We start from the raw sequence: 26,519 nt of genomic DNA on the forward strand, positions 1-26,519 counted from the left end.
TGCATATGCCAAAACACCTCTGTCAGCAGCTATTTATTACATATTACATTAAATGTTTATATAAAATATTGATCAATAGAAGTTTGCCTCGAAAAATATGAAGTCACACCAAGAAATAAGAAAATTAGTTGAATCTATTGAGAACCTCTTCACACCGAGTGCATTTTTTTGTGCATGCTAAAGGCAGCATTAAGGAGTCATCCTTTCTTCTCCCCATAGTGTTTTGCATTTTTTGCACATTGAGTATTTACTAGTAGGCAAACTTGCTGAACAGGTTGGCAATTAAAAAACAACTGTTCAAACCCTGTAACAGTGTTATATTATACCACATTGAACTACATTACTTAAAGACATATTCAAGCATGATGACAGCTATAAATTCAAAGAGGTTTTAGACACAAGATGCTGTCCATATAACAGTCAATGCTGCCTAAGTAGTCCACTGTGATTAAAGTTGTAAAACAATGAAACATGAAAAAAGTCAAAAGAGCAACAGTGAATAGAAGTATTGTATATAAGCCTTTTTGATGACTTGAATGTATCATGTCTTTATATTGCCTTCAAAGAAAAGTTTCTGTAAAGAGTTTTGAAGGCAGACATAAATTCTGAATTTGGAAAACAAATCCATCTTATCCAACTGGTGTAGGTGTAAGGATCTTTCTTGGTCAGCTGCATCTAGAAATGTATGACACATATCTAACATTTCTATGTATGTACCACATCAAATCTGAAGTAGAGGTAAGTGTTTACGGTTAATTCAGTTCCCATTCATCATTATGGCCATGATTTTGAACATTATGTCCCACTATTTTCCTGAGAAGTCATATTAGTAGGTAGGTTAGTAATGATTGTAGACTGATCCAGAGAGAGAGAGTGATAAAAAGATCTCTGCTGTTCGTCTCTCAACTTGAGGTAGATGAGCTGTGTTTGATTCACAAAGGATGGAAGGGTTTCTGTGGTGCAGTGTGGTTGTAACAGTTTACTTTTTATTTTTTAAAGATGAAATTAAAAGAATGACAAAAATGTTTTTAAAAAGATTTGAATGAAACATTTCTCAAGACCCTCTTCTAAAAGATATTTAATACTTTTTTTTTTTTTAGTTTTTTTTTAAATTGTTCAAATATGTAGGTAGGTAGGTATAAGTCAGACTTTTATGATTTTTTGTACTCTTCAATTTTTATAGAATAAAGTTCTTAAAATAAATGTGTAATACATTGGAAGAGCCATCATTACTTCTGTTTATGTATTTATTTTTGGTGATTTGGTAGGTAGGCTCGGTAACAGAAGCAAAAGGCTTCAAGAAGGTCTGGCCCACAATAACCCCTAACCCTTTATTAATAGTCCATCCAAATGTTTCTTATTAAGGCCATAGTTTAATAGAGCTCATCATGAACTGATTAGTGTTCTGGTTATTAGATAGAATGGCCATTAACTCACAATAATAGTGACGATGAAAGTATGGCATTAATAATAAAGATCTTTATTACAAGCCTGTCTTTTACACTTTTCTATCAGTATAAATAAATATGATTAAAAGACCAATAGCAACATGCATTAAACCAGTAAGCTCCTGAAACAGCTGGACACAGTAGTTTAAAGCAAACCATTACTCAGCAATGTAATGGGGACTATTTTCAGCACATTTGGTACATTAGTCAATATTTATGTATGTTAGATTGAATCTTAATACGCTACAGTGTGTGTTTGTGGTAACAACAGAACATGTCACCCACTGAAACAATGTGGCCAAATGATGTATTAATAGTTGTTATACAACTGTGGAGCTCCATGGCCCAGAGAAATAAGATATGTATGTGGATATTTGTATGACTGTGTAAGGTTTTTTGACACATAGACAATACATGTTAGTAGGATCAATCCATTGTAGCTTTGGTCTTGTCATGGAAGTTAACAAATACAACTATATGCTATCTTGCATCTCTAAAGTGTCATTTCGCCAGTTTCCACCCATGTTTTTCTATAATTTCTCCTCATTAGTCCCAGAGGCCTCAGATTAAAACCCATAGTATTTTTTAGTGCAGTGAAGTCATTGTCGTCTTGGTCCCATTTATCTGGGAACTGGAACTCTTCAGTGTTGAAGTCCTGAGGGTCCATCCAGGATCTTTGGGTGAGTGTCAGTCTCTGCATGTTTGGAGGAACTGAGGAAAAGAAAGTTTTATTATGTGAGGGAAAATATGTTAAAAATGATCAACGACGTAAAATGCACAAGAAATGATTAACAAAAATTAAATTAAGATGTAATCATACTGTATATGCATAGTTAAAATGGTATATCTGTGTACCGTCAAGAAACAAAAACTTGAGTTAGAAACACAATTATTTTCAACCATGATGAAATTAATACGAAAATATTCAAATGTGAAATAAATGGATGTGCCATAACGCATAAAATTTTGGCCAAATGAAGAAATAAACAAAGAAAATATTCTCGTCACCAGTTAAGTTAACTACTTTCAGGAGAAACCTTTGGTGGATCTAAATCATTATGCAAAATCACCACACATGAATCACTGTATGTTACGCCTTGATTTGAAAACGAGGTGTAACATACAACATAATATAAAGACAGTAAATGAAAAAGATCTTCCATTACTGAGTAAAGCATCCAGTTCACTAAAAGCAGGGTGTCATTTCATGTACACTGTTAAGTAGTGCATCATGCTGAGTAGTTAGCCGGTTGTTGATTCATGATGATCTCAAGATTATCATTACTTAGCAGGTTGTGTCACCTCAAGTAAAACATCAAGCTACACAAGTGAGAGAAGGGAACTGAAGTTTAGCCGTAACCACAAATAGTTTAAAAAAGTAAAAAAGTATTTCAAAAATATGTTTTTAAGGGAGCGGAAGTCAAATTTTAACTCTAAATGTATGTTAGAACAGGATTGATGCAGTGTCACATTTGTTTCTATTAATGTCAAATCCATGGATGCAGTAGAGATGGCAGTGAGTGGAACTAAGAACTCTAGGCTCCAACATGTATTTCTTTTAGAGTTCAAAGCTGTTAAAAATCAGTAACACAAACAGGCCATATGGCCACAAGTCAGCCAAGAGCGAACCAAATAAACGGGAACTGACCTAAATCTGGGGCCCAGTTCATTTCTATTCTCAGACTTGGGCCAGTTCTGGTTTATTTGGTTTGCTGCTTTTGGCAAAGATCTGGCAAACAGGATTGGACCGCCCAAGTGCCATTATTCCATGCAGTATGTGAGCTGGATAAACACATAGCACACAATTTTGCCATCTGGCTAGTTACAATGTAACAGATCTTTGAATTAAGAGCCGATGATTTGCAAGCTGCAGTCATACTGATCTTAGAGCTGTGATAAAGATTAATTGGGAGATCAAACGCTTTGAAATCCTCAAGTCTGTCACCATTCTCCTCTCACTGCTTCACTGAGGAAAACAACATAAAGTCCACCTGTGCTTAGTTGCTAACTGTTTTATATACAATACTGCTGATACCAGCATGACCAGACTCCAATTCTCTACTGACCTCAGAATCGCCAGTCTACAGCCTGGACTCTCTTACACAGCAGCCTCACTTCTGACTCCTGGAGGTTGTTTCCTCTCACCTCCAGCTCTCTCAGATTGGACTTCAGAACTGAGGCCAGAGAAGCACAGCTGATCTTTGTCAAACTGCAGCGACTTAATCTGTAAAAGGAGTAAATGATGCAGATTTTTTTTTTTATATAATCCAGTCAGATATGAAAATGTGAAATGTTCAGTTCAACATCACTGTGTCCTTTTTATTATCAAGGAGCTTCTCCTTAAAATGAGTTGAGTGACTTTGTCATTGTGTTATTGTGGATCATCATAATGTCAGCCTTCTACAGACATTATTCAAATGTCAGCACAAACATTCATACACGTGTTAATGTCAACAAAGATTTATCTTTATCATTAACACTTCATCAACAAATATGTTTCAGAGGATCTTATGTCTATGGATGTGACCATTTATTCCAAACAAGAATTTACTTTTCAACTAACAGTGAGCAATGTCTTACCACAAATTAGTTTCAATTGTTAATCAAGAGTCAGTGAGCTGACCTCAGAGTCTCCAGTCTACATTGTGGACTCTTCAGAAAATCACACAGCAGCTTCACTCCTGAATCCTGCAGACTGTTGTCACTCAGGTGCAGCGCTCTCAGATAGGAGGGGTTGGACTTCAGAGCTGAGGCCAGAGAAGCACAGCTGAGCTCTGATAAACTGCAGCCACTCAATCTGAATATGAAGAATACATCACGTAACTATAAAAAAAAAACAATGTTCTTGCTTGAGACCATTCAATGTTCAATCTGTTCAGAGCTGAAGAAGGATTAGAATGGAGGAATTTAGAAAATTAAAACCCTGAACACCTGAACCTAACAACACAAAAAGTGAAAAACTGCTCTAATTAATATTGATGACAAGGTGCTGCTACTTCAATGAAGACGTAGTGACTTTGGCTATTAAACTCAGCCTCTGGTGAAACTCACCAGAGGCCCCATTACAAGCTAACACACTAGGATTTATGAAGTTGTGCTAACTTACTCAAGTATCTGGGTGTTTTCAGTAGTCAAAAAAAAAAAAAAAAAATGGTGACCAAGTGGCAAAAAAACGCAATCGCGGCTGCTTTTTCATGTTTATAACTGTCAAAAAAATCTTCCTATTTCACAGCAGACACCATTATCCCCCTACACCAGAAATCCTGAGATGGCAGCCATTTGATTGACAGCTCTTTTGAGCAGGTAGCAGCTTCTAAGCCTACCCTAGAGCCTACAACTTCCAATGAGTGATCATGTAGACAAGTGACCCACTCACTCTTCTTTCTCCTCTCTCCTAAGTCAATAACATGCCAGCCTCAGGGTTACTTACGCATCTTGTAGCCAAAGAGATTCCAAATTCAGTATTGTATAGTTTATTATAGTTTTTAAAGCCATAAGCTCATATGCCCGAAGTTATTGTAAATAAGGAAATAAAGAACACTGATGAGTTTTTGCCAGTTACTCTCTATATTGAGGTCATAGGATGACATTTTTTGCCAGAATCCTCCGCCACCACCAGGGTCTGGACTCCATGGGGGGTTTCTTCTAGCTGCTGCTATGTGTAGAAGGATCTTGATCACAAAGATCTCCCCATAGATTCTAAGAACCAAAGAACCAAATTATCTGTCATAATAAACATTCTCCTTTCTCATTCATATCTCTCCTGATTGGAAAAAAAATCAGAATAGGGCATTTCTAAGTCACTGCAAACTTTTGAGTGGTAGTGTATGTACTTTATATTGTCATGTAAAAAGGGTTAATTAAAATGTTTAAGAGGTTCAGAGTATGTTATCTGGTGTCGATTTTTCTTGTTATATGAAGGTTTTAAATTTTAAAATGTGGTAGCTCAACATTGCTTTGCCACAGAGATCAGCATTTTATCAGCTGTATGTCTGCAGTTTAGTATTACCTCAACTGTCACGTCATGTTAATCTGAGTACAGAGGTCAAAAATGGGGTCTGACCCTAGAGTTTCCAGTCTACAGCATTGACTCTGCAGAAAATCACACAGCAGCTTCACTCCTGAATCCTTGAGGTTGTTTCCTCTCAGCTCCAGCTCTGTCAGATGAAAGGGGTTGGACTTCAGAGCTGAGGCCAGAAAACCACAGCTGATCTCGGACAAACTGCAGTTCCACAATCTGAATAAGGAAAAAATTATATAACTTTAGAAAACAATATTGCTGCGTGAAGTCATTGACTGTTAAATAATCTGTTCAGAGCTGAAGAGGGTTTAAATTTTTTAGAAAGTTTAGAAAAAATGCAAGCCCCTGAACCCAACAGGTTGCAGGATCAAAACTATAAAATGCAAAAAGTAAAAATGAACTCTCATTAATATTAACAACAACATGCTGATGCTTCAATGCCAGGAGCATATTACTTCTACCTGACACAAATAAAAAACAACATAAACTGATTTAAGTTTGAATTAAAGGGGACTCTTAAGCATTTGTGAAGGTATGCCCTCTACTGAGTGCCATTCTAGTTGAAATAGGGAATTATTAATTATTTAATGTTGTATTTGTATACTTTATATTATTACACAGCTCTTCTTAATGCTGTAGAATGCTCCATTCACTTGAATGGGCCTTCCCCACGTTCGGCGGTCAATTATTTTCGTATAATTGACTGCTGCTAAGCATATTTGACCGTCGTCAAGGAAAGTGGCCTTTTTGCCTCTGATTCATGTATTTCGTAGCACTCCGCGCTCTAAAATCTTTGCTCCGCAAGTAGTCCGGTCGCTTATCACCCCAGCGTCTTCAGTCGCTAAGTGACGTCAGCTGATCTGTAGCCTACTTCATATTGGAAAAAACGTACTAGGCCACTAGTATGGATGAGTTTCACATTAACTTTAATATTTTTGGATCGTGATTACGACTCTTGGCAAAAGGCTGAGTTGTCATCACCGGTCAAGAAAAGAAAAAGAGAGGAAAGCAGTGAAGAGGGAGAAGCGAAACGGCACAAAGTTTTGGATGACAGAGACATTGATAAAATAGAGGATTGACACGATCTGAACACAAAAAAGAGCAAGGTATGGGCCATGTCAGTTTTAAAAGACTGGTTAGAGGACTTGAATTTCAGCGGACGATTGATCAGCCGTGTTCTAAAGAATGTTCTGTTGAACGTCTTTGTCGTCTGTTTGGGCGAACTATAATTCTCTGCTGAAAAACACTATGAATGGTAACAAATAAATTCTAAAAAGACAAACTGTGTGAAGTTTTTTTTTTTTGTGTTGGCAAGTAGTCGTGTAGTAAGCGGGGGTCCGGTTCGTCCTGTCATGACTTATTTTCCTGATAATGACCGCCGTTTTATATACATTATCCCTTACTTATCATGCATTTGAAAAACAACTGACCTCAGAATCTCCAGTCCACAGTGTGGACTCTGCAGAAAATCACAAAGGAGCTTCACTCCTGAATCCTGCAGCTTGTTTCCACTCAACTGCAGCTCTCTCAGATGGGAGGGGTTGGACTTCAGAGCTGAGGCCAGAGAAGCACAGCTGATCTCTGACAAACTGCAGACACTCAATCTGAATAATGAATAAATTAGGGAGATAAAAATCCATTATAAACTGGTTAGATGTGTTCAGGTTTGAAATATGTTTGAAAAGCTTAACATTACTGAGTCCTAATCAATAAGCCTTTCTCTTAAATGAGTTGAGTGACTTTGTCATTATGTTATTGTGGATTATCATAATGTCAGCGCGTCAATAATAAATAATCAAATTGGACATGATGTTACTTTTGCTACTTTCATTCCTTTCTGTTTATTTATTGAACAATCATTTGTCATTTTATGAATACTCTGAGGGATGTTTTCTATAGATATAGAAAAATCTTTTTTGTAAAGATTAGATATTTAAAAAGACATTATTCCTGAAAGTCTATATATTCTATATATTGATGTCTCTCATTTCACAGCACACTGAAGGATAAATCCCACAGTTTCCTCATCAACAACAAACCAAAGTTCTGAACCAAACTTCAAACTGACAAACTTTAAAACTGTTGTGATTTGCGAAGAGAACTGAATGGAATTTAAACCTTCTGCTATGGATTTAAGTTGGGTAGATTACCACTCTACACAAACAGACACACATGAACTGACCTCAGAGTCTCCAGTCTGCAGTGTGGATTCTCTAGTCCAGCTGACAGCAGCCTAACTGAATCCTTCAGGTCGTTTTCACTCAGATCCAGCTCTGTCAGATGGGAGGGGTTGGACTTCAGAGCTGAGGCCACAACCTCACAGTGAGTCTCTGAGAGTCCACAGTTAGAAAGTCTGGGAATACAGATAATAACATGTAAATGTAATAAAATCTCACCCTTTACTATGACAATAAATATGTGCATTTTACATCACAAAGCACAATGTGAGCAGCTATAGCTCAGCTGTTAAGTCTGTCAGCCTGAGCTGGTCACAAGGTTTGTAGTTTGAAACTTGAGCTCCTCCTGTAAACATGTTGTCATGTCCTTGAGCAACATAATTATCCCCAAATTGCTGTTTTTGGACAACTGTGCTGTAGCTGTAATGTAATCATGTGTCAGGTGTTGATTTACAGTGTGCTGTTATCTGTTTTTGTTAAACTTTCACACGATGTTAAATAAAAATCACTGCAAAATCACTGTAGGTTTTAACTGTATGTGTTTACCTCATGCACTTGTTTGTATTTTTACAACTACCCACAAGTGGCCCTGACGACTCTGTAAGGATACTTCCACACAGGGTTTAAAAGCAGTTAGTTGAAGAAGCCCCTTGGACGAGAGGTGAAACGTCTTCAAGAAAATAAAACACATCCAGTTTCCTATGATATAGCGCTTAAAATCATCCACTGAACTGAACCTGCTGAGCTCTCCTTCACTGGGTAAATGAACCTGGGGGCCGTCCCAGGAGCTCACTGTGTCATTAGCTACTGTCGGGGGAAATCAGCTACTAAATACACAGACTGTGGCTGCAAATTCAGTGAAAACCACAGTACAAATGTGTGCTGCTGTTATCTCTGCATATCCTGCCTTTAGTGTAACTCTTGTGAAAAGTTGCAGAGGGGAAACACATTGTCTGAAAGTTTGTAGTCCCATTTCTTACATTAGGATGTACAAATGAACAGACATATTATAGAAACACAGTGCAGACACTGTATACACTTCAAACTAAAAGTCTGAGTTTTGATTCAAAACTTTCAAGTCTTTATGGAGCACATCTGGTGTAGCTGGTAGTATCGGCCTACATTGGACTATCACAGATATATTGATATCAACATATATGTTGTCCAATATTTGCCAATATGAAAACACTTATAGGTAGTTTAAATGATGTTATAATTATATTTATAATTTTTTAAATTACGAGTAAAGTTTGTTGTTTCAGTGCACTGAAGTAAAACAGTTTTTTGTTCAACTGTTCAATGGCCTGCCTTCATTACAAACATATGGTTCTAATAACCACATTTGAGGGATCATTGCAAAAAATGTGTTTACATACAGATTCTTTGTATATAAGAATATAGGCTGATATATTGATATCTGAATTCTTTTGCTCCCTAGTATCGGTATCGGCTCTGGTGTGTTCATATACGCAGAAAACGGCTTTTAAAGTATATATTTTTAATACAGTACTACCACTAGCTCCAAAAGCAAAATGTATGATTGTAGACACGTGTAGTTTAACACATGCAGAATCATTTCAACAAGCAGGATTAATTCAATTTAAGAAAGCTTTGATATTGTCAGTTTTTTACACTGTGCATGTGTGTTAAGTGTTTCTTTAGTACTGAAGGCTTCAGTTTTACATTGCTCTATAACGCTGATCACATTTGGACATACCGAGCCTTTCTGCAGTTCCTCACAGCTGGAATCAGTCTCCGTTGTCCTTCCACTGTTGTGTTATATTTCTTTAGGTCCAGCTCATCCAGAACCTCCTCTAACATCTGTAGCATGTAGGCCAGTGCTGAGCAGTGGATCTCAGAGAGTTCCTCTTTCAATCTGTTCTTTGACTTTAAGAACTCTTGGATCTTCTGGTGTACTGAGTGGTCATTCATCTCTGTCAGACAGTGGAAGATGTTGATGCTTCTGTCAGGAGAGATCTTGGACATGTTCATCTCTTTCAGATTGTTGATGGTTTGCCGGATGATTTCTGGACTGTTGTCTGTCTGACCCAGCAGGCCTCCTAGGAGTCTCTGGTTGGATTTAAGAGAGAGGCCATGAAGGAAGCGAACAAACAGGTCCAGGTGGCCATTTTTACTTTTGAGGGATTTCTCCATGGTGGTCCTAAGAAAGACATCCAGAGATAAGTTCATCTGTTCGAAGGCTCTCGCAATAAGTGATTCCAGAGACTGGTTGTTGCTTTCATTCTCTCTCCAGTCTCCCAGGAAGTTCTCCAGTACCTCTGTGTTTCCTTTTGTATAACAGTGGAACATGTAGACTGCAGCCAGAAACTCCTGAACACTCAGATGAACAAAGCAGTAGACTGTTTTCTGGAAGATCACAGACTCTCTTTTGAAGATCTCTGTACAAACACCTGAGTACACAGAGGCCTCTGTTACATTAAGTCCACAACGCTCCAGGTCATCTTGGTAGAACATGATGTTTCCTTCCTCCAGATGTTCAAAGGCCAGCCTCCCCAACTTCAGAAGTACGTCTCTGTCTGCCTTCGTCAGCTCCTGTGGACTCGTCTTATCTCCATTATCATACTTCTGCCTCTTCCTCTTTGTCTGTACCAGCAAGAAGTGTGAGTACATGTCAGTCAGGGTCTTGGGCAGCTCTTCTCTCTGGTCTGTAGAGAACATGTGGTCCAGAACTGTAGCAGTGATCCAGCAGAAGACTGGAATCAGACACATGATTTGGAGGCTCTTGGAGGTCTTGATGTGTGAGATGACTCTGCTGGACAAATCTTTCTCCCTGAATCTCCTCTGGAAGTACTCCTCCTTCTGGCTGTCAGTGAAGCCTCGTACTTCTGTTACCCTGTCAACACATGAAGAAGGGATGTGATTGGCGGCTGCAGGTCTGGAAGTTATCCAGACGAGAGCTGTAGGAAGCAGATTTCCCTGAATGAGGTTTGTCAACAGAACACTGACTGATGACTTCTGTGCAACATCAGACACGACCTCATTGTTTTGGAAATCCAATGAAAGTCTGCTTTCATCCAGGCCGTCAAAGATGAACAAAGGTTTACAGACAGCGAGATTCTCTGCTGTCACCTTCTGTAATGATGGATGGAAAACATGGAGTAGCATGAGAAGATTGTACTGCTCATCTCTGATCAAGTTCAGCTCCCTGAAAGACAGTAGAATCAGTAGACTGACATCTTGGTTTTCCAAGCCCTCTGCCCAGTCCAAGGTGAACTTCTGCACGGAGAAGGTTTTTCCAACGCCAGCGACGCCATTCGTCAGAACGACTCTGATGGGTCTATGTTGGCCAGGTAAGGCTTTAAAGATGTCGTGGCACTTGATTGGAGTTTCATTGAAGGTCTTCTTCTTGGCAGCTGTCTCAAGCTGCCTCACCTCATGTTGGGTATTAACCTCTTCACTCTGTCCCTCTGTGATGTAGAGCTCAGTGTAGATCCTGTTGAGGAAGGTTCCACTTCCTGTTTGATCAGTTCCTTCAGTCACACGTTCACATCTCCTCCTCAGACTGATCTTGTGTTCATCTACGACCTCCTGCAGATCAACATTCACTGAAAAAGAGACACATGTTTAAGACAAAACTAAGAACATTACAATCTGGTGATTACTAATAAAAACAACCATAAGAATATATGAACATATATAATAGTGTATAAACTCCAGTTCTGAGGAAACACCAGGAATGCTACTTTGTTTCTCTGTGTCTGACTGTTCTGATGTACATGTTTGAATCACACCAGAGGCACCAGGCTGAGTCTCAGCAGCTTCTCCGCAGTTCTTTATCTGAACAGCTCACTGTGGCTGTTCCCTGAAACATCCCAAACTGATCCACCAATCAAATAATGAAGGACATGTTCATGTCTTCTGGTGCAGACCTGTTTTAATTGAACAGCACCACTAACAGATGAAAATATGTTTATATTTTGGATAACTTTTATGTGAAACAGCAGCATGAAATGTTGAGTTTACATCAGCAGCAACTTAACACAGCTCTGATATGACTAACTAACATCGACAACAACTGTGAATTACAATTACTGCATTGTGGTTGTATGGCTAGCCCAATCAGTCATGTTGCAGTTTACATCCATGTCTGTCCATACTCATATGTAGCGAAAACTTTTAAAAAAAGGTAGTAAATGTAGTTCTTGGCGAAATGGAAGTTATCACAGTTATACATTATATTATATTCCAGTAAGAAATCTGTTGTCTTCACTGAGAGACTATTTTTACAGAAGCATTGATAGACAGCTTTGTCACATTGGCCATTGTACAATCATCTGAAGCTAAATCTCAGGAAAACCAGTGATCTTGTGCTGGCCTATTGCTTTATGTCTGTCAGTGTGTATGTTCATTGAGAGATACAAAAAATATTGTAAAATGTCTAATATGTGAAGACAGTCTTACATTTTTGGACAATAAAGCGGATTCTGATAAAACTCAAAGAAGCTGCAGATTCCTCAACGTGCGTGCTTCACACACATGTTCAGCCGAGCAGCACAGAAGATCGCTACAATTACCACAGTTTGAAGATAGGCACTCAAGATTAGTGTCACCATTTCAGTGACTGACCAACTGTAAAAATATAGCAGCAATCTCCTCTTGTTGTCACCTTGTGTGTCTCCCTCCTGTGTAATTACCTGCCCAGCCCTCAACTGTTTCACTTGGGTCTCATCGTCTTCCCTCCCCTGAGTATTTAGTTTCAGTCTTCCTCTCCCTCGGTGCCAGTTTGTCTTGTTCCCCATCCTACAAATTTCCCGTGTGGGCCTTTGAGCGAGTGTGAGTGAGTATTAGCTGCTGACCAGTTGATTTTGAACTTGACTGACAACTGACACGTATGTTACTCAGTTATAATGTTGAACGATGGCCAAATTACACTGTACGAACACATATACTGTGATTATTTGTGCATGTGTGTTCTGGTAACAACTGTTAATACTCTCTAAATATCTTCATTTCAGTGAACATCCTCCCTTTGAGGGTTAGGGTTAAGGTTATTGGTCCCTGGTTCCAGGATGGTGCCTGATAATTATTGATTCATAATATGATTTATTATTATCTTTATCATCACCATTTGTAATTATTTACTGCTGAGAACCAAACCTTCCCATACCACTGGACTTACATCTGGATCTTTTTCCACACTGAGGACAGTAATCTCCAGGGGAAGCAAACTGGTCCCAGTATGAGCTGATGCACTGTTTGCAGAACCAGTGTCCACAGCTGGTAGAGACTGGGTCCTTCAGGATGTCCTGACACAAAACACAGCAGGACGGCTTCTCTTCCACAGATACATCACTCCTCTTCCTCCCTCTGTGAAGACGTTTCTTTATTACTAAAATGATTTGCTGATTGTTGAAAAATATCAAGATTTGTTCAACACTGTCCAGAAGCTCAGACTGTCACAGAGAACAGTAAAAGTGTCATTCAGCATTCAGTCTGTAATGAAAATAATTGATTCTTTAATTCCCTTTTACGTTATCTCTCCTGCTTTCATTAACATTAATCAACTGTCTCATTACAAATTTACTGATGTACCTGTAGTTTGTTAAAAAAAACGAACTCAACACATTTCCGATATAAAATTAAATTTTCATCATTGTATCCTATTACACATTCTGTAAAATGTTGTCAGAATTAGCGTATAATTAAAGGTACAGCCAGAACAATGTTTTTTAAAATCACAGTGACCCGGTGACCATCAAAATCTAATCAGTTCATTGCTGAATCCAAGTGGACGTTTTTGTCGGATCTAAAGGAAATGACCTCTGGGCGTTTCTGAGATATCACACTCATGATGTAAGGACAGGCAACCAGAAAATGTTAATGTCTCAGCCACAACTGTCATTGGCACGGAGGTATAAAAACTGCTCAATTTTGAGAGTTATTGAGTGAGAAGAAACTTAATAAACTTTGCACAGCTGCTACAGCAAATTCTTCATTACTTGTGCCATTTTGTAAATTTAGCATTAAATGTCATAAGACTTGTTGTATTACAACTTAAAGATGATAAGTTGTTTTTTTCCTGGTCCAAAACATTATGTCAGGTTGTTGCAGCATTGCTATATCGGCCATGTGTGTATGTACACATTCAAAGCACATTCACTCACAATTCCAAAAGTTATTGCATTAATTTATATTATTATGGAATATTAATCATTTTACAACCTCAACATTAGAGCAAAGATATGAACTATAATTAGTGTTTACATTCTAAAATTGTGGTTCTCATGTGTTTTGATAAAAAAATAAAATAAACTCTTCAATTCATCATCTTCTATCAGGTCAGTTTGAATTAAACCAGTGTCTTACTTTGTGTCTGAGGGTCCAGGTTCATTACTGAAGTGTTCAGGTAGATCTTTGGACCAGTCACTCTTCATAGACAGGCAGCTGGATACTGAAAATGCTGCTCTCTGTCTGTTGTACTGACTTCTGCAAACACCAACATCTTTTTATTAATAAAACATAAATTATTGATCAATTTGCTGATGTACATTCACACTTTCTGACAACTTAAACAACATGATGTGTGACTCTCTTGGTTATAAAATAGATCTGGTGAGTTCTCTTACTTTGTGTCTGAGGGCCCAGGTTCATTACTGAAGTGTTCAGGTAGATCTTTAGACCAGTCACTCTTCATTGACAGACAGCTGGACGCTGGAGACTTTGTTCTGTCCTCCTCTTCCTCCACAGAAACACTCATCTTCTGGTCTCAAGTCAGACTAAGAAGTAACAGTAGAACTGACTGTGAGCAGGCTGAACAGAATGTGTAGTAACGCCAGTATTCAAGAGGGACGGTCAGAGAGATTACAAACTGCAAGAGGCTGCACCAGATAGTCTAATGAGTCCCGATGACAACAAGTGCTCGCAGAAAAAAGTGTCAGAGATACTTTTTACCTACTTTTAACCTGCATGTTAAAAGTAGGTAAACGTTAGAGGAAAGTGGGGGTTAAAAAAAATATGATTCTAAGATACAGCTATGTTAACAGCTCATTTCAAGGAGCCACAATGCACCCACACTTAATACATTTGCCTTGAAATTAATATGTTTAATCTTCAAACTGTAATTTATGTGAAAATGGTCTTGGTGGTAGTCGGCTCTGAATGTTACCAGAACCTATATTGATGATATATTTATAAGATCTTAGGACATCTGTGGTATGTGCACTGTATGATACCTTGAACAATTACACCAATGTTCTAACAAAAAAAACAACAACAGATTTTCAAAAATGTAAAAAAAAGAAAAAGAAAAAAAAAGGGAATTATTTTTTCAGTTTGGATAATCCATGAACTTTTAGCTGACACAGAGTTGCTCATAGCAGCTCAGCTCTGTGTGGAGGTGTTTTCTCCCTCCATACAGTTTCTGGTGGCTGATACAGAGTACCAATCAATCTTTTTAAATTCAATTCAAAATCTATGTCCCCTCCCTACATAGAAGCCATCTCACAATGCACAAAGTTAAAAAGAGAAAAAAAGAAAAAGAAAAATAGGATGACTTATGACTCCCAGATTCCATTGTAGTCATACGTCGTTGTTCCATTTTAGAACCAGCTTAAATTTGTGTTACATTTTTTTACTTTGAGCACAAAATTATTTGTCAAAAAAAATAATGGTGAACCTAAGCTTATCAACCCTGTCAGGACTCTGATACATCACAAATATGCCAAAACACACAGGAGTGGGGCTTTAAATGTGCATTATTCTGCTGTAGTGTCACAGGTGAACCACCCTGTTGAGTTCACTCTGACATCTTTCCTCTACAGTCCACAGGGAGCAAACTGAAATAATACAAATGTCGCATCGACACTCACCTCGTCTCAAACTTCTCTTTCCTCGGCTTCTTTGTGTACTGTAACACTCAAAATGGAGACTGGACTGCAGGCTGAGAACTTTCACTTTCAGTTCTACTCAAACTTTTCTTTAAAAAATAAAAAATAAAAAAGCAGCCCGCTGCAGCAAAATATCTTTTTTTTTTATTTATTTATTTATTTTTTTTATTTAAATTCATCACCAATGACAACAGACAAGCTGCAGCAAAATATCGGCATATATACCTATCCCTGTAGTGACGCGTCTCTGGTATCCCACCCATAGACATCCCACCGACACACGACGGTCTGTGCCGCTTGAGGCGTCACTCATTTTTGGAGAGACGCAGTCCGACGTCACGCTGCGGAGGCCAATTGCGTACTCATGTAAACTGTCAGTCAAGACTCGCAGCATGGATGGATCAACGTGCCATTGCCAGTAGGAAGTTGGAATTTCCGCTTTTCCTTGCCTCATGTTGAAGACATTTGGTGGTTCGATGCAACAGACAACAGCACAACCAACCCACAGGCAGTCCCCAAGCTTTCACTCAGTACACCAGCAACATTATAATCAACTGTTAACCCCTGTAGAAGTGTGTTCCAGCTCTATTAAGCATAATAACGATCAAAAATAAACTCTGCATTAATGTTGAGAGTGACCTACTTTTGTAGTTTGGATACAATGATGATATTTCCCTAACGATTACGGTTACAAGAAAAAAAATACTTCAGAAAACCCTCAGGGAATTTTCTCTAAATGTTCTCTGAGGGTTACAAAAGCGAATTCATACAGCCCTTGGGGAAGGTGCTCTGAAAATGGTAAAGTAATTAAATGAATAAATAACCTGCAGAGAACCTTTAGACAATGTCCCAATAACATAGAAACACCCTTTAGGAAACGACCCCTGAAGGTTTCCCGTTTGATGGGAAATTATTTGTGTTTTTTTAAGTTATTTAGTTTGTTGGGTAGTTATCGGTGGGTTAAGTAGTTCTTGTGTCAGCTTAGTATTTTGTAAAGTTAAGGATTTATTCTGGACTATAAGACAGTAGCAGCAGCAGCAGCAACAACAACAACAACAACAACAACAACAACAGGTTATATGATTATACTTATGTTAAAATTACTACAGAGAAATACTTTTAAACATCAGGAAGTCAAGCACTCATCACAGAACAGATTTTCTCTGTCCAGGCCTCTCCCTGAGGAAAAGAAAGAGAGGCCCACCTTAAATCTTGTGAAGTGACAATGTGGGGCTTTCTTTCTTGTTTTGACCAGTTAATGCAATGTCGTAATGTGTGTTAATGGTAAATAGCCTTCAAAGTAAAGAAACATGCAGCTATGTTTACAAAAAATTTAGTTTAAGGCTCATAATGTTGCAAACGCCAGAGGACAGAATGCAACATGTTGGCCAGTCCACTGCCAGCAGGTGGCAGTACATCTTACATTTAACAAAAATCTGTCCGTTTAATATATTAGTCGATCTACTACTGCTCTACAATGGAAGTCACATACTTTACAAAAGGAACATAAACCTCAAATAGCCATGAAGTCAGGGTTAGTGCTACGGTTAGAGATTCTTCCTTACACTCCAATAAGATGGAGGGAAATTGAAGTTGTGATGATCGCCACTCTGAAACAAGACTCAGAAGCAACATCATTTCTTCTGTTCTTTTCTCATGGTACATATAATTTTATTTAAGATTATTCTCAAACACAATGCATTTTAATGTCCCCCTTTTTAAAACACATGTATTCGTACAACACACATATATAAACATATAAGTGCGGAAATTATTGTAGACATTTTATAGTTTTATTAAACGAAAAACATTTTTATTATACTTTAAAGGCAGTTATGATATTTTTTCTCGTCCTGTTTTTAATGTATTCTTATTTAATTGTATTTTTTTGTTTTACACAAGACCGTGTGACGTCACTAATGTGCGCCCACATGTGGACAGGTCAGAGGGGGATAACGGGGCTGTTGGACGCCGGGTAGCCTGTCAAATGAAACCCTCGCTGTTGTTGAGTAATTTTTGTAACACTAGTCCTCTTTTACCGCGGAGTACAAGGCTCGACGTTCAACAACACCGGCAGACATGTCATACTGCAGACAAGAGGGTAATGACGGTCTTATTTAATTCATTTTCACTCCATGGCAGAGCAATGTCACCGAGCGAGTCACCATGCTAGGCTAACTCTCTGGAAACAACGTTAATTAAGATTACAGTAGGTTAGCCACCGGGCTAGGTGCGGGGAAGCTAAGCCCCCAGCAATAGTAAACATAGGTATGTATTAGCGTCTGGCTTTGTAAAGGCATAATACACAGGTCCCGCATTATTTTGAGACGTATTTGAAGTCACTAGCATTGTTGAGACTGTCGGGGCTAGCTAACGCAGAGCAGGTTAACCCTAGTTAAAGGTGCTGGTATGCTGGGCCCCCAGGGGTCACCGACAAGCAAATAGTACAGCTATGCTTTACTTGTGGTATTGTGAAGTGATTAAGCATTAAACATAATATCCTGCACCGGAACTTGTACTTTGAGAATGTATTATAATCCATGTTGTTGTTGTGGTTTTTTTGTCGTTTAGGTAAAGATCGCATCATCTTCGTGACCAGGGAAGACCATGAGACACCCAGCAACGCTGAGCTCATTGCAGAGGACCCAGATGACCCTTATGAGGAACAAGGTCAGTCGTTTAGTCTGTGTGGGGGAAAAGTAGATCCGACCAATATCTCAGATAGATCAGTATCAACATATATCTACTATGTGTCAGTAAGAAAACTGATAGTGAAGTTTGCTGTTTCTGTGCACTGATGTCATTTTAGACAATAAGATTATTCACTATTACTGAACTCTATTAATGCCTAGATGACATGTGTATCCCTTTCACAAATATATAATCAAATTGGAGGGATCATTGCAAAAAAATGTGTGGTCATTTTTATTTTCTGTTTAAGAATATCGGCCCATGTATTGATATCAAAATGATTTTGACAGGTATTCTATTAATCTACTCCTGTCTGGCTCCCTGTTTCTTCAGGTCTGATCCTTCCAAATGGAGACATCAACTGGAACTGCCCGTGCCTGGGCGGCATGGCCAGCGGACCTTGTGGCTCTCAGTTCAAAGAGGCCTTTTCCTGCTTCCACTATAGTAAGGAAGAGGTCAAGGGCTCAGAGTGCATCGACAACTTCCGTAATATGCAGGAGTGCATGCAGAGGTACCCAGAGCTCTATCCTCAGGAGGAAGATAAAGCAGAGTCCAACTCTGGTTCTGCCTCCGACCCCCCCACCGAGGGCTCTGCCTTACCATCTGAAACTGACTCTGCCCCAGCCTCTTCAGAACCTGAGTCGGCTGTCCCATCTGACAGCATGTCACCTACAGACGACCAGACTGCCAGCTAAGCTCACTCATTTCTCATCCAGGCTCTTGATCTCTGAGTATGAGCACTGCCCAGTATAAAGACTCTCCATGAGGATCTCTGTTTAGTCTCTTCTCCTGTTTAAGCCAACGTACAGGGTTTATTGACATCGCTTTGACCCTCAAGGGCAAGGACTTTGTGAACGCAGAGAAATATACGTATAGGCTGCTTTGTTTGCTGCACAGTTAAATATCATTGAATAATATATTTTAATGAGAGCGGGCCAAGCTATTTGCTGCAGGGACATTAGCTGAAAGATTCACTCTTATGCAATAGAAATTTAATTTAATTTGCGTGTTCTCATATCAAACAGGAGAGCTGTTAACAATCATTATGTGTGTTGTCCTGTTAATGTCAACTTAGCACTGATTTATCACTAATAATTGCATTTGACAGAAATCTTAAGACTCTACCTTGACTCAGTTTGGACTCTTACAGTAGAATCTCTTTGCTTTCCATCACTTGAAAGACCAAAGCACTGATCATTTGGAAGAAAACAAAGCTACTGTCACAGCTTCTGTTCAGTGAACACTGCATTGATATTAACATGTTTGTAACTGTGTTTGTCGAAACTTAAGGGTCTCCATATTCATCTGTTGCCGTGTGAACAATGGTCGTCATTTATATTAATGATCTCTGTATCTGGCCTTGACCAAAGTGGTTTGTCACTGCATAAATGTTGTCTTAACACTGTCTACTGTCTATGATTTGGTGCTGTCGTCACCATTCGGTGTCATTCGGGCCTTAAAAGATCTGATGGGTTTTTCTCGAACCACTGTCCAACAATGTCCAGATTAAAGTGACCGTCGAACAATCTCAACTTCCCTCTTCCTTTTGTTCTTTTAAAGTCAAAGCATGACACCCTTTTATTCCATACATTTTTGTCTTAACACACTGAAAGCTGCAGTTTTGAGAGCTTGAATCGCTACAATTGGCAAAAAGATTTACCATTTGTGGGAAATGAATGACTGTGAGCCACACCATCATGTTTTACAGCCTTAAAAATCTTGTATATTTGGAATGTTAGCTTTTATTGAACCCACATTTAGAGATTTAGCTTTCAATAATTGTTATGTTTACAATTTATAACACAAATATTTGATATTGAAAGAACTGAACTCAAAATCTGGCCGGTCCCATATTTAATCTTTTGTACATTGCTTTTCGCCAGTAAAAATAAAAAATAAAACATTGAATAAGAAATTTGTCAGACACCGATTTTGAAAAATCGAGGTATTTACCAATATGGAACTAGACCTGAACCTAGAATGTTTATCAGCTTTAACTGCCATGAAAAATAAATCTGAAGTGCAAATAAAGCCTTTTATGTCAGGTACAGCTTATTAAATATGACCATACAATCGGTCTTTATTTTGCGTTGCACACCCACACGTTGTGGGTACCTTGACTCATCAAGAGTGTGACTCTTGGATAATTCCCCCTGATGATTCAACATGTTGTCCAGTGGTTTTTTGTCCCTTTTCTGTATTTTTTTTTCACTGATGCACACATTTCCATGTGAAATCCTGTGAGTTGCGAGCTGCCTTTTTGGATTATATAATTCATGGACATCCATTCCTCAGGCCCTCTGATATGAGTAGCCCCAGTCTTGGTGTCCATGGGACCACCACACTCTGCATGGTGACCAGTAGACGACCTGTCCCGGCCTCCTCTGGGCCTGCTAGCAGGTAGTCCATACCTGGTGAGAAAGGTAAGACATTGTAAATTGAGTGTTAGTATGATATATTCTAACTTTTAGGTCTTTGTTGGGTTGGCTTAATTATTCAACTTTTCATGCAAAAAATCTGTGTATATATCACAAACTTTGGAACATGTCTTACCTGGGTTTAGAATAGGACAGGTGCAGCCACGGCTGGTCCAGGACAGAGGATAGATGCTGACGGTCCCCAGGTTGAGTGCCACTTGTCCTGATTGAAGGACTTTACGGACTTTTACCTGCACTTCTGCATGGCTGCCTTTGTCATGAGCAGACAGCACACTGGCCTTGATTACTGTTATGGGTAACACAGAAAGACAGACAGCAGACTGAGAAGGTAATTAGACGCAGTAGCCACAGCAGTCTTCAATATAATTATGTTAATATATAAAAACTGTTTTTCAAGTGAAAACTGCACTTTTTTACTCACCATAATCATGTTTGGTCTTACAGAGGTCAGACACACTTCGCAGCTTCTTCTCCTTACAACTACACTTTCCTGTGTACAGACACTGAGTTATGCTCTCATCCATAATTGCACTGTATGAAACACGTTGATCCCACAGTTTTAGGGCTTGCAAATCAGATTTACATCACAGGTAAAAGAGAACAGCAGTACGAGAATTACGTGATAGACGTGTCATATATATGTTATCATACATATGGCTGTCTGTTTTTATTTTATCTATAATATATATTTAGCTTGTTTTTTCAAATGTTTTAAGGTTTTATACATTTCCAGTCCAATATCTGGATATTCTAAAGAATTTAAAGTCCACTGATCTTTGAAAAGATGTACGTTTTATGAACTATTGTGTTATCATCATATCAGTGTTGTAAAATAGTCTTGAATAGACAATAAAATTGTTTATCTGAGTTATCATCCATAAAAAGTAATTATCCTGACAGACCTAAGTGTGTTGTTACAGCACTCACCTGTGTAATGCAGAGCAGAGACTGCGAGCTCCTTCGACCACTGCACCTCCTCTTCATATGTGAACATGTGATCCAAATCAGGGATTTTTCCACCGATCGGCACATTGAACACCTGATTATTTGAGTAGCTGCAGAAGCAGAATGGAACCCATCAGGTCAAGGTTCACTGTTAGTAATTAACCACACTGAGTTTAATTTTTAGGTTCTGTGTTAATGTGTTAAGAATTTGGCTGTGGATTAAGAAATTAACGGACCTGTCTAAACACTTTCCAGTGGTTGGATCACAGCTGTGAGGGCAGGCGCAGGGTTTACAGCCCTCCTCCCCAAAACCCCAATAGCCAGGCAGGCAGTGGCTGCAGGCCATGCCTCCTACACCAGATTTGCAGTGGCACTGCCCGCTCCTAGGGTGGCACCAGGGTCCCTCCTCTCCAGCACGAGGAGGCAAAGATCCCTGTGGATCACACCTGCAGCCTGAGTAAAAGAGAGGCGAGACATTAGATCGTCTCCTCTTTTATTGTCAAATCATGACTTTACAAACATTTTCCAGCAGATGGAGCTACAGACATTATGGTTCTGTTTCATTTCCCCTAACTTTGAATTATTTGAATTGAAGCCCCCTCTTTTTGCTTTTCTGACCCATTGAAAACACATTAGCCGATCCAGACCTCTCTCCTGTTTAGTGTCTTACGTGTGCAGGCGTGGGGGGAGTTGAGGGGCAGCGATGGGTGGCGGTAGTAGCTGTGGCGACAGCGCTGGCACCTGCGCCCGACTGTGTTGTGCCTGCAGTCATCGCAAACGCCCCCACTGGTGCCACCGGAGGAAAGCCATGCCCGCTGAGAGAAGTGACAGCTATCTGTGTGACCGTGGCACTGGCACCCTGAAGTCACAGAGGAGTGACATTGCAGCAGTCAGAGAGAGGAGAGAGAGACAAAGTGAGGGCAGCAGGATGAGGAGGGGTGATGAGTCAGCGACTCGAGCATCCACCGACTCACTTACTCTGACACGGGTTGGACTCCCCGCTGCTGCTGTTGGCGGGCCTCCAGGGACGATCGTTGTAGAGTGGGGCACACTTCTCGCAGTGCTCTCCTGCTGTGTGGTGAGTACACAGACACCTGCCAGACACCTGGAAGACACATCTGGGGCTGCTCAGTTACTTCACACCTGCTGTCTAGATCTATAAATCTAAAATAGAGCCAGCAGGTCAATCAAAAGCCCTTTAAGTTGGGGCTTTTCCATTAGTAAGTACATTTTTCATCTGGACCTGACATCCTGACACGTGTTATACGAGGCTGTAATAGAACACAGGCCAAAGGAAACTGACAGAGACTTTCCCTCAGAGTCTTTTTTTTTTTATCACTGGCTGTTCTTTAACTTAGAAGCACATCCACACACATAGAAAATCACTCACCATGTTTCTGTCCTTTATTGTGTCTTGGCTGCTGTTGTGTGGTACACAGTACTCTGCATGTCCATGGCACAGGCAGGTCCCTCTAGCCAGTAAAGTGTAAATAGCATAAGGTGCTGAGGCTGGGCTTTCTGTGGTGGATGTGGAGGTCAGCGCTGAGGGTGTGGGGCTCATCTGCTCTACAGGGAGGTTTACAGGTGCCGGACATGTTTGAGCTTTTAGCAGTCTGATGCGGAGGTTAGTGATGGTGAGGCGGGCGAGGACCTCTGGACTGTACGGGTCCACTGTTTTAACACTGATGGGGTCTAATGTCCGTAATATTACCTGAGAGGAGAAGAAGAGCAGATTTGCAATGATTTATTGATAAGTTGTGAATCACCAACTATTCTGATAAGCATTTTATGTTAACAAAAGTCCAACTTCTCTGATTTCTCTGATTTGAGTATTTTCTGGTCTCTGGACTCCTCTATGACAGTAAACTGAATATATTTGGGTTGTGGACAAAACACATTTGTGCACATCATCTTGGGCATTTTTCACCATTCACCAAACAACAAATTCATTAATGAGAAAGAAATGTGCAGATTTATCAACAATAAACAGCTCTTATAAGGACTTTATCAAACACTGAAGATAATAAATTGCATCTTTCTGCATACTCTCTCACTGTACCTCTCCCCCACTGCAGGGTGTAGCGCTGGTGTATCGGGATGTACACAAAGAGCCTGGCTGAGTAAAATCATCAGGTAGACCAAATTCCAAGCTGCAATTGTGTGCAAAGAGCTTAAGGGCCTCCCAGGTCTGTCCAAAGTCAGCTGAACGTTCGACAGCCATGGCAGCAGGCCGAGGTGACCTGAACACCAAAACAACATGGGACAGACAGAACTGTGTTTCCAGGTCCAACCGGATCTCATCCTGCAGCTCCTGCGTGGCAGTACCTGGACCCGATGCCCACCAGGTATCCGGATGCAAGAAAGGGTCGTCGGTCATGTGAGCTGGAGGGTGGGTGTCCTCGGGACAGAGGTGGGGGGTCACGGGAGGATGGAGGCAAGAGCTCGTGTTGGAGGAGCTGAGGGTGAAGAGGGTCCTGCCACTAGCCAGGTTCCCTATGGGGGGACTACAGGCATGGTCCACACATCTGGAAACTGATGCAGAGGGTGATGTTAGAGAAAATATAGGTATTGAGATCAGTGTTTTTAGCAGTTTTATTGCTAGTGACATAAAAAGGACTAACATCATTGGACAACTTGAGCAGTAAAGGAATTTAAATTTAAGTCATTTTTACTCGTACTTTAAGTACTTAAATGCAGTAAATACTTTTACTGAAGTACAATTCATATAGGTGACATTCACTTTTGCCAAAGTAATATTTTAACACGACATCTTTAGTTTTAGTATGACTTTTAGGTTCTTTTCAAAACACTAGTAATTGTGACCTTGACTTGAGTTACTGTTTTGGTGACTTGCAACATGACAGAAAATAAAACACTTGACACTCAACTTTAAAGACATTAAGACTTGACTTAACTTGACACATGATGACTTGTCTGTGTTAATTTTTATGTTTTCAGTTTAAATATTAAAAAGATTCACTGTCGTCAACGTCGAAATCAGAGGTGTTTCTGATTGAGAGGAAATTAAAAAATACTTGATAAAAGTTTTGTTTGATTGAGTTTATTATTTTTTATAATTATTATCAGTGTTTTGTTTTGTTTTTTTTTGGTTTTTTTTTCAATTTCAATTGCCCATAGAATCACCATTAGACAGGTTAGGGTTATCTTGACACAACCTGTGACTTGACTTTCCTCAGAAAAACATGATCTTGAGTCACATGCCTGCATCATGGACAGTCCTCTTCATTGTGTCTGCCATGAATATTTAATTTTCCTGACCATTGTGCCACTGATGCTTGTTCTGATGTGACACAGAATCCTGTTCCCTCCCCCCCTGACATCATTGATACTCTCGGGTTACATGTAATGGACACAAGGCAGCAGCACTATCGAGTTTATCATGAATGACCTTTACGTCACTGTTAGGTCACCAAAAACAAATAAAATGTAACCTACAAACCTAACCTAACCTAACCGACGAAGCATAAGACACCATGAGGTCATCGGTTGCATGAATAATGAGTCACTATTTCTGATACTAAAGCCAAACCAAACGGTGTCAAACGAGAAGACAAGTTAAGCCACTGTGACGCAACTGATTCAGACAAATATCATCAACTGCAGCAGAGATGATGATGATGATGATGGTGATGGTGTGCCTCACCTGCTCCGCTCCGCGTCACAACCAGAAACAGCCAACAGAGCACCACCAGCACCTGATGTCGACCTTTGCCAAGCATACTAGAGACTCTCATCCTTGTTTCTGTTGTGTTTACAGCATGCACGGAGCGATAAACGCCTTCCACCAGAGATTAGTCCCAACATTATGTGGAGCCTATGAAACGGACAAGCGCATCTCCCTGCCAATTACACAATGCGCAAAGCCTATTTGTCCGATGTCCTGCAACGAATAATGTTGAGAATATCCTCGATGGGAGAAGTTCAGGGCATCTTCAGGAACAGCTCGGACATCCCTCAGACTGACGTGGTTCGTGCGCTCCCCTTGCAGCAAAATATGGATCGCTGGTTTGTCCAAGAACGAACGAAATGTTACTAATCTCCATTAGATAAATGCTTGTCTTCATTCATTTTCCCTCCAATAATTTGGCGGAACAAATGAAACTGATAGACCCTTTTCTGTGCTAATTTATTAATGCCGTTTCCATTAATTCACAGCCAACCCGAGAGCTCCGTGTCCATGCCAAGTCCAGCGCTCTACGCGTTTACGCACAGGAGAGGAGTGCGCGCTCTATTTATCCACGGTCCACCCCGCCCACACACATACAAACACACACTGTCAGGACGTCGTACCGCAACAACAACTCGAAACCAAACGGAAGATTTTCCTCCACCGGGATTCTGTAAAGTCTCGTGCGCAGAGGAGGACAGACTCGCGCCTTGCACGATCTCGTTAATGTGAACCAGCCGCGCAGCGCATACCAGCTACACCAGGTCCCTCCACTAACCAGGGCCTCGTAATAGGGCAAGGAAATTAGTTTATCTGCTTCTGCCCTCCTGTTTTTCAGCGGCAGTAATTCCAAGTTACAGGTCTCTTTGAAGTCTGGCAGGAAGAAACCTGAGCAGGGAGACAAAAATAGTCCTCGGTGCAGTTATTTGCAGCCTGATGGCGCATTGTGGCACCAAAAGAATCTGACAGCTTGGACTTTCATGCAAATGACTTGGACAGGAGGAAAGAATTCGCCCATCTGTCTGCTCCGCCATTCTTCATTATAACAGTGGAAAATAAACACATGGCCTGATACATGACAGACTTTCTTTTTTCAGACTCTTTTTAACCACACATGTCAGGTCCTTCACTGAGCCTGATGTATCCCCCCCTTCAGAGTTGGAGGATAAACATCATGTCTCTTCAGTTTTATGGCTCAACTTCAAAAACAGGAGGCTCAGAAAATTGGAATGGACGCGCATAATTGGATTGGTTTCCATAAATG

At 39.9% G+C, this 26,519-nt stretch overlaps 3 protein-coding genes across 9 annotated transcripts; 1 reads left to right on the forward strand and 2 right to left on the reverse strand.

The window, feature by feature from the left end:
- Positions 1–950: 950 nt before the first annotated feature.
- Positions 951–15,726, reverse strand: LOC115583593 (NACHT, LRR and PYD domains-containing protein 14-like). Of its 7 annotated transcripts, XM_030420600.1 has the most exons (11): positions 15,476–15,723; positions 14,234–14,383; positions 13,974–14,093; positions 12,787–12,974; positions 9,364–11,212; positions 7,652–7,822; positions 6,900–7,073; positions 5,512–5,685; positions 4,072–4,245; positions 3,515–3,672; positions 951–2,159 (listed from the first exon to the last, which is right to left on the reverse strand). In XM_030420600.1, exons 2-10 carry the CDS (start codon positions 14,362–14,364, stop codon positions 3,516–3,518), a joined length of 3,138 nt encoding a protein of 1,045 aa, XP_030276460.1. In that variant the 5' UTR covers positions 14,365–14,383; positions 15,476–15,723; the 3' UTR covers positions 951–2,159; position 3,515. The 7 variants fall into 7 exon arrangements, 6 of the variants coding, with proteins under 6 accessions (XP_030276460.1, XP_030276461.1, XP_030276465.1 ...); XM_030420601.1 differs by lacking the exon at positions 13,974–14,093 and having other exon boundaries at positions 15,476–15,721; XM_030420602.1 differs by lacking the exon at positions 951–2,159 and having other exon boundaries at positions 3,548–3,672; positions 4,029–4,245; positions 15,476–15,725.
- A 1,684-nt stretch (positions 15,727–17,410) lies between these two features.
- On the forward strand, positions 17,411–19,716 carry chchd4a (coiled-coil-helix-coiled-coil-helix domain containing 4a). The gene is made up of 3 exons (XM_030421374.1): positions 17,411–17,594; positions 18,065–18,163; positions 18,518–19,716. Exons 1-3 carry the CDS (start codon positions 17,573–17,575, stop codon positions 18,877–18,879), a joined length of 483 nt encoding a protein of 160 aa, XP_030277234.1. The 5' UTR covers positions 17,411–17,572; the 3' UTR covers positions 18,880–19,716.
- Positions 19,717–19,901: 185 nt separating this feature from the next.
- Positions 19,902–26,267, reverse strand: LOC115584035 (netrin-4). The gene is made up of 10 exons (XM_030421373.1): positions 25,232–26,267; positions 23,627–24,099; positions 22,958–23,278; positions 22,546–22,672; positions 22,238–22,426; positions 21,804–22,020; positions 21,550–21,677; positions 21,044–21,112; positions 20,738–20,908; positions 19,902–20,595 (listed from the first exon to the last, which is right to left on the reverse strand). Exons 1-10 carry the CDS (start codon positions 25,320–25,322, stop codon positions 20,459–20,461), a joined length of 1,923 nt encoding a protein of 640 aa, XP_030277233.1. The 5' UTR covers positions 25,323–26,267; the 3' UTR covers positions 19,902–20,458.
- Between the last annotated feature and the right edge of the window lie 252 nt (positions 26,268–26,519).

Source organism: Sparus aurata, chromosome 6 (assembly GCF_900880675.1).
Source record: "Sparus aurata chromosome 6, fSpaAur1.1, whole genome shotgun sequence".
In the NCBI taxonomy this organism is placed as follows: domain Eukaryota; kingdom Metazoa; phylum Chordata; class Actinopteri; order Spariformes; family Sparidae; genus Sparus; species Sparus aurata.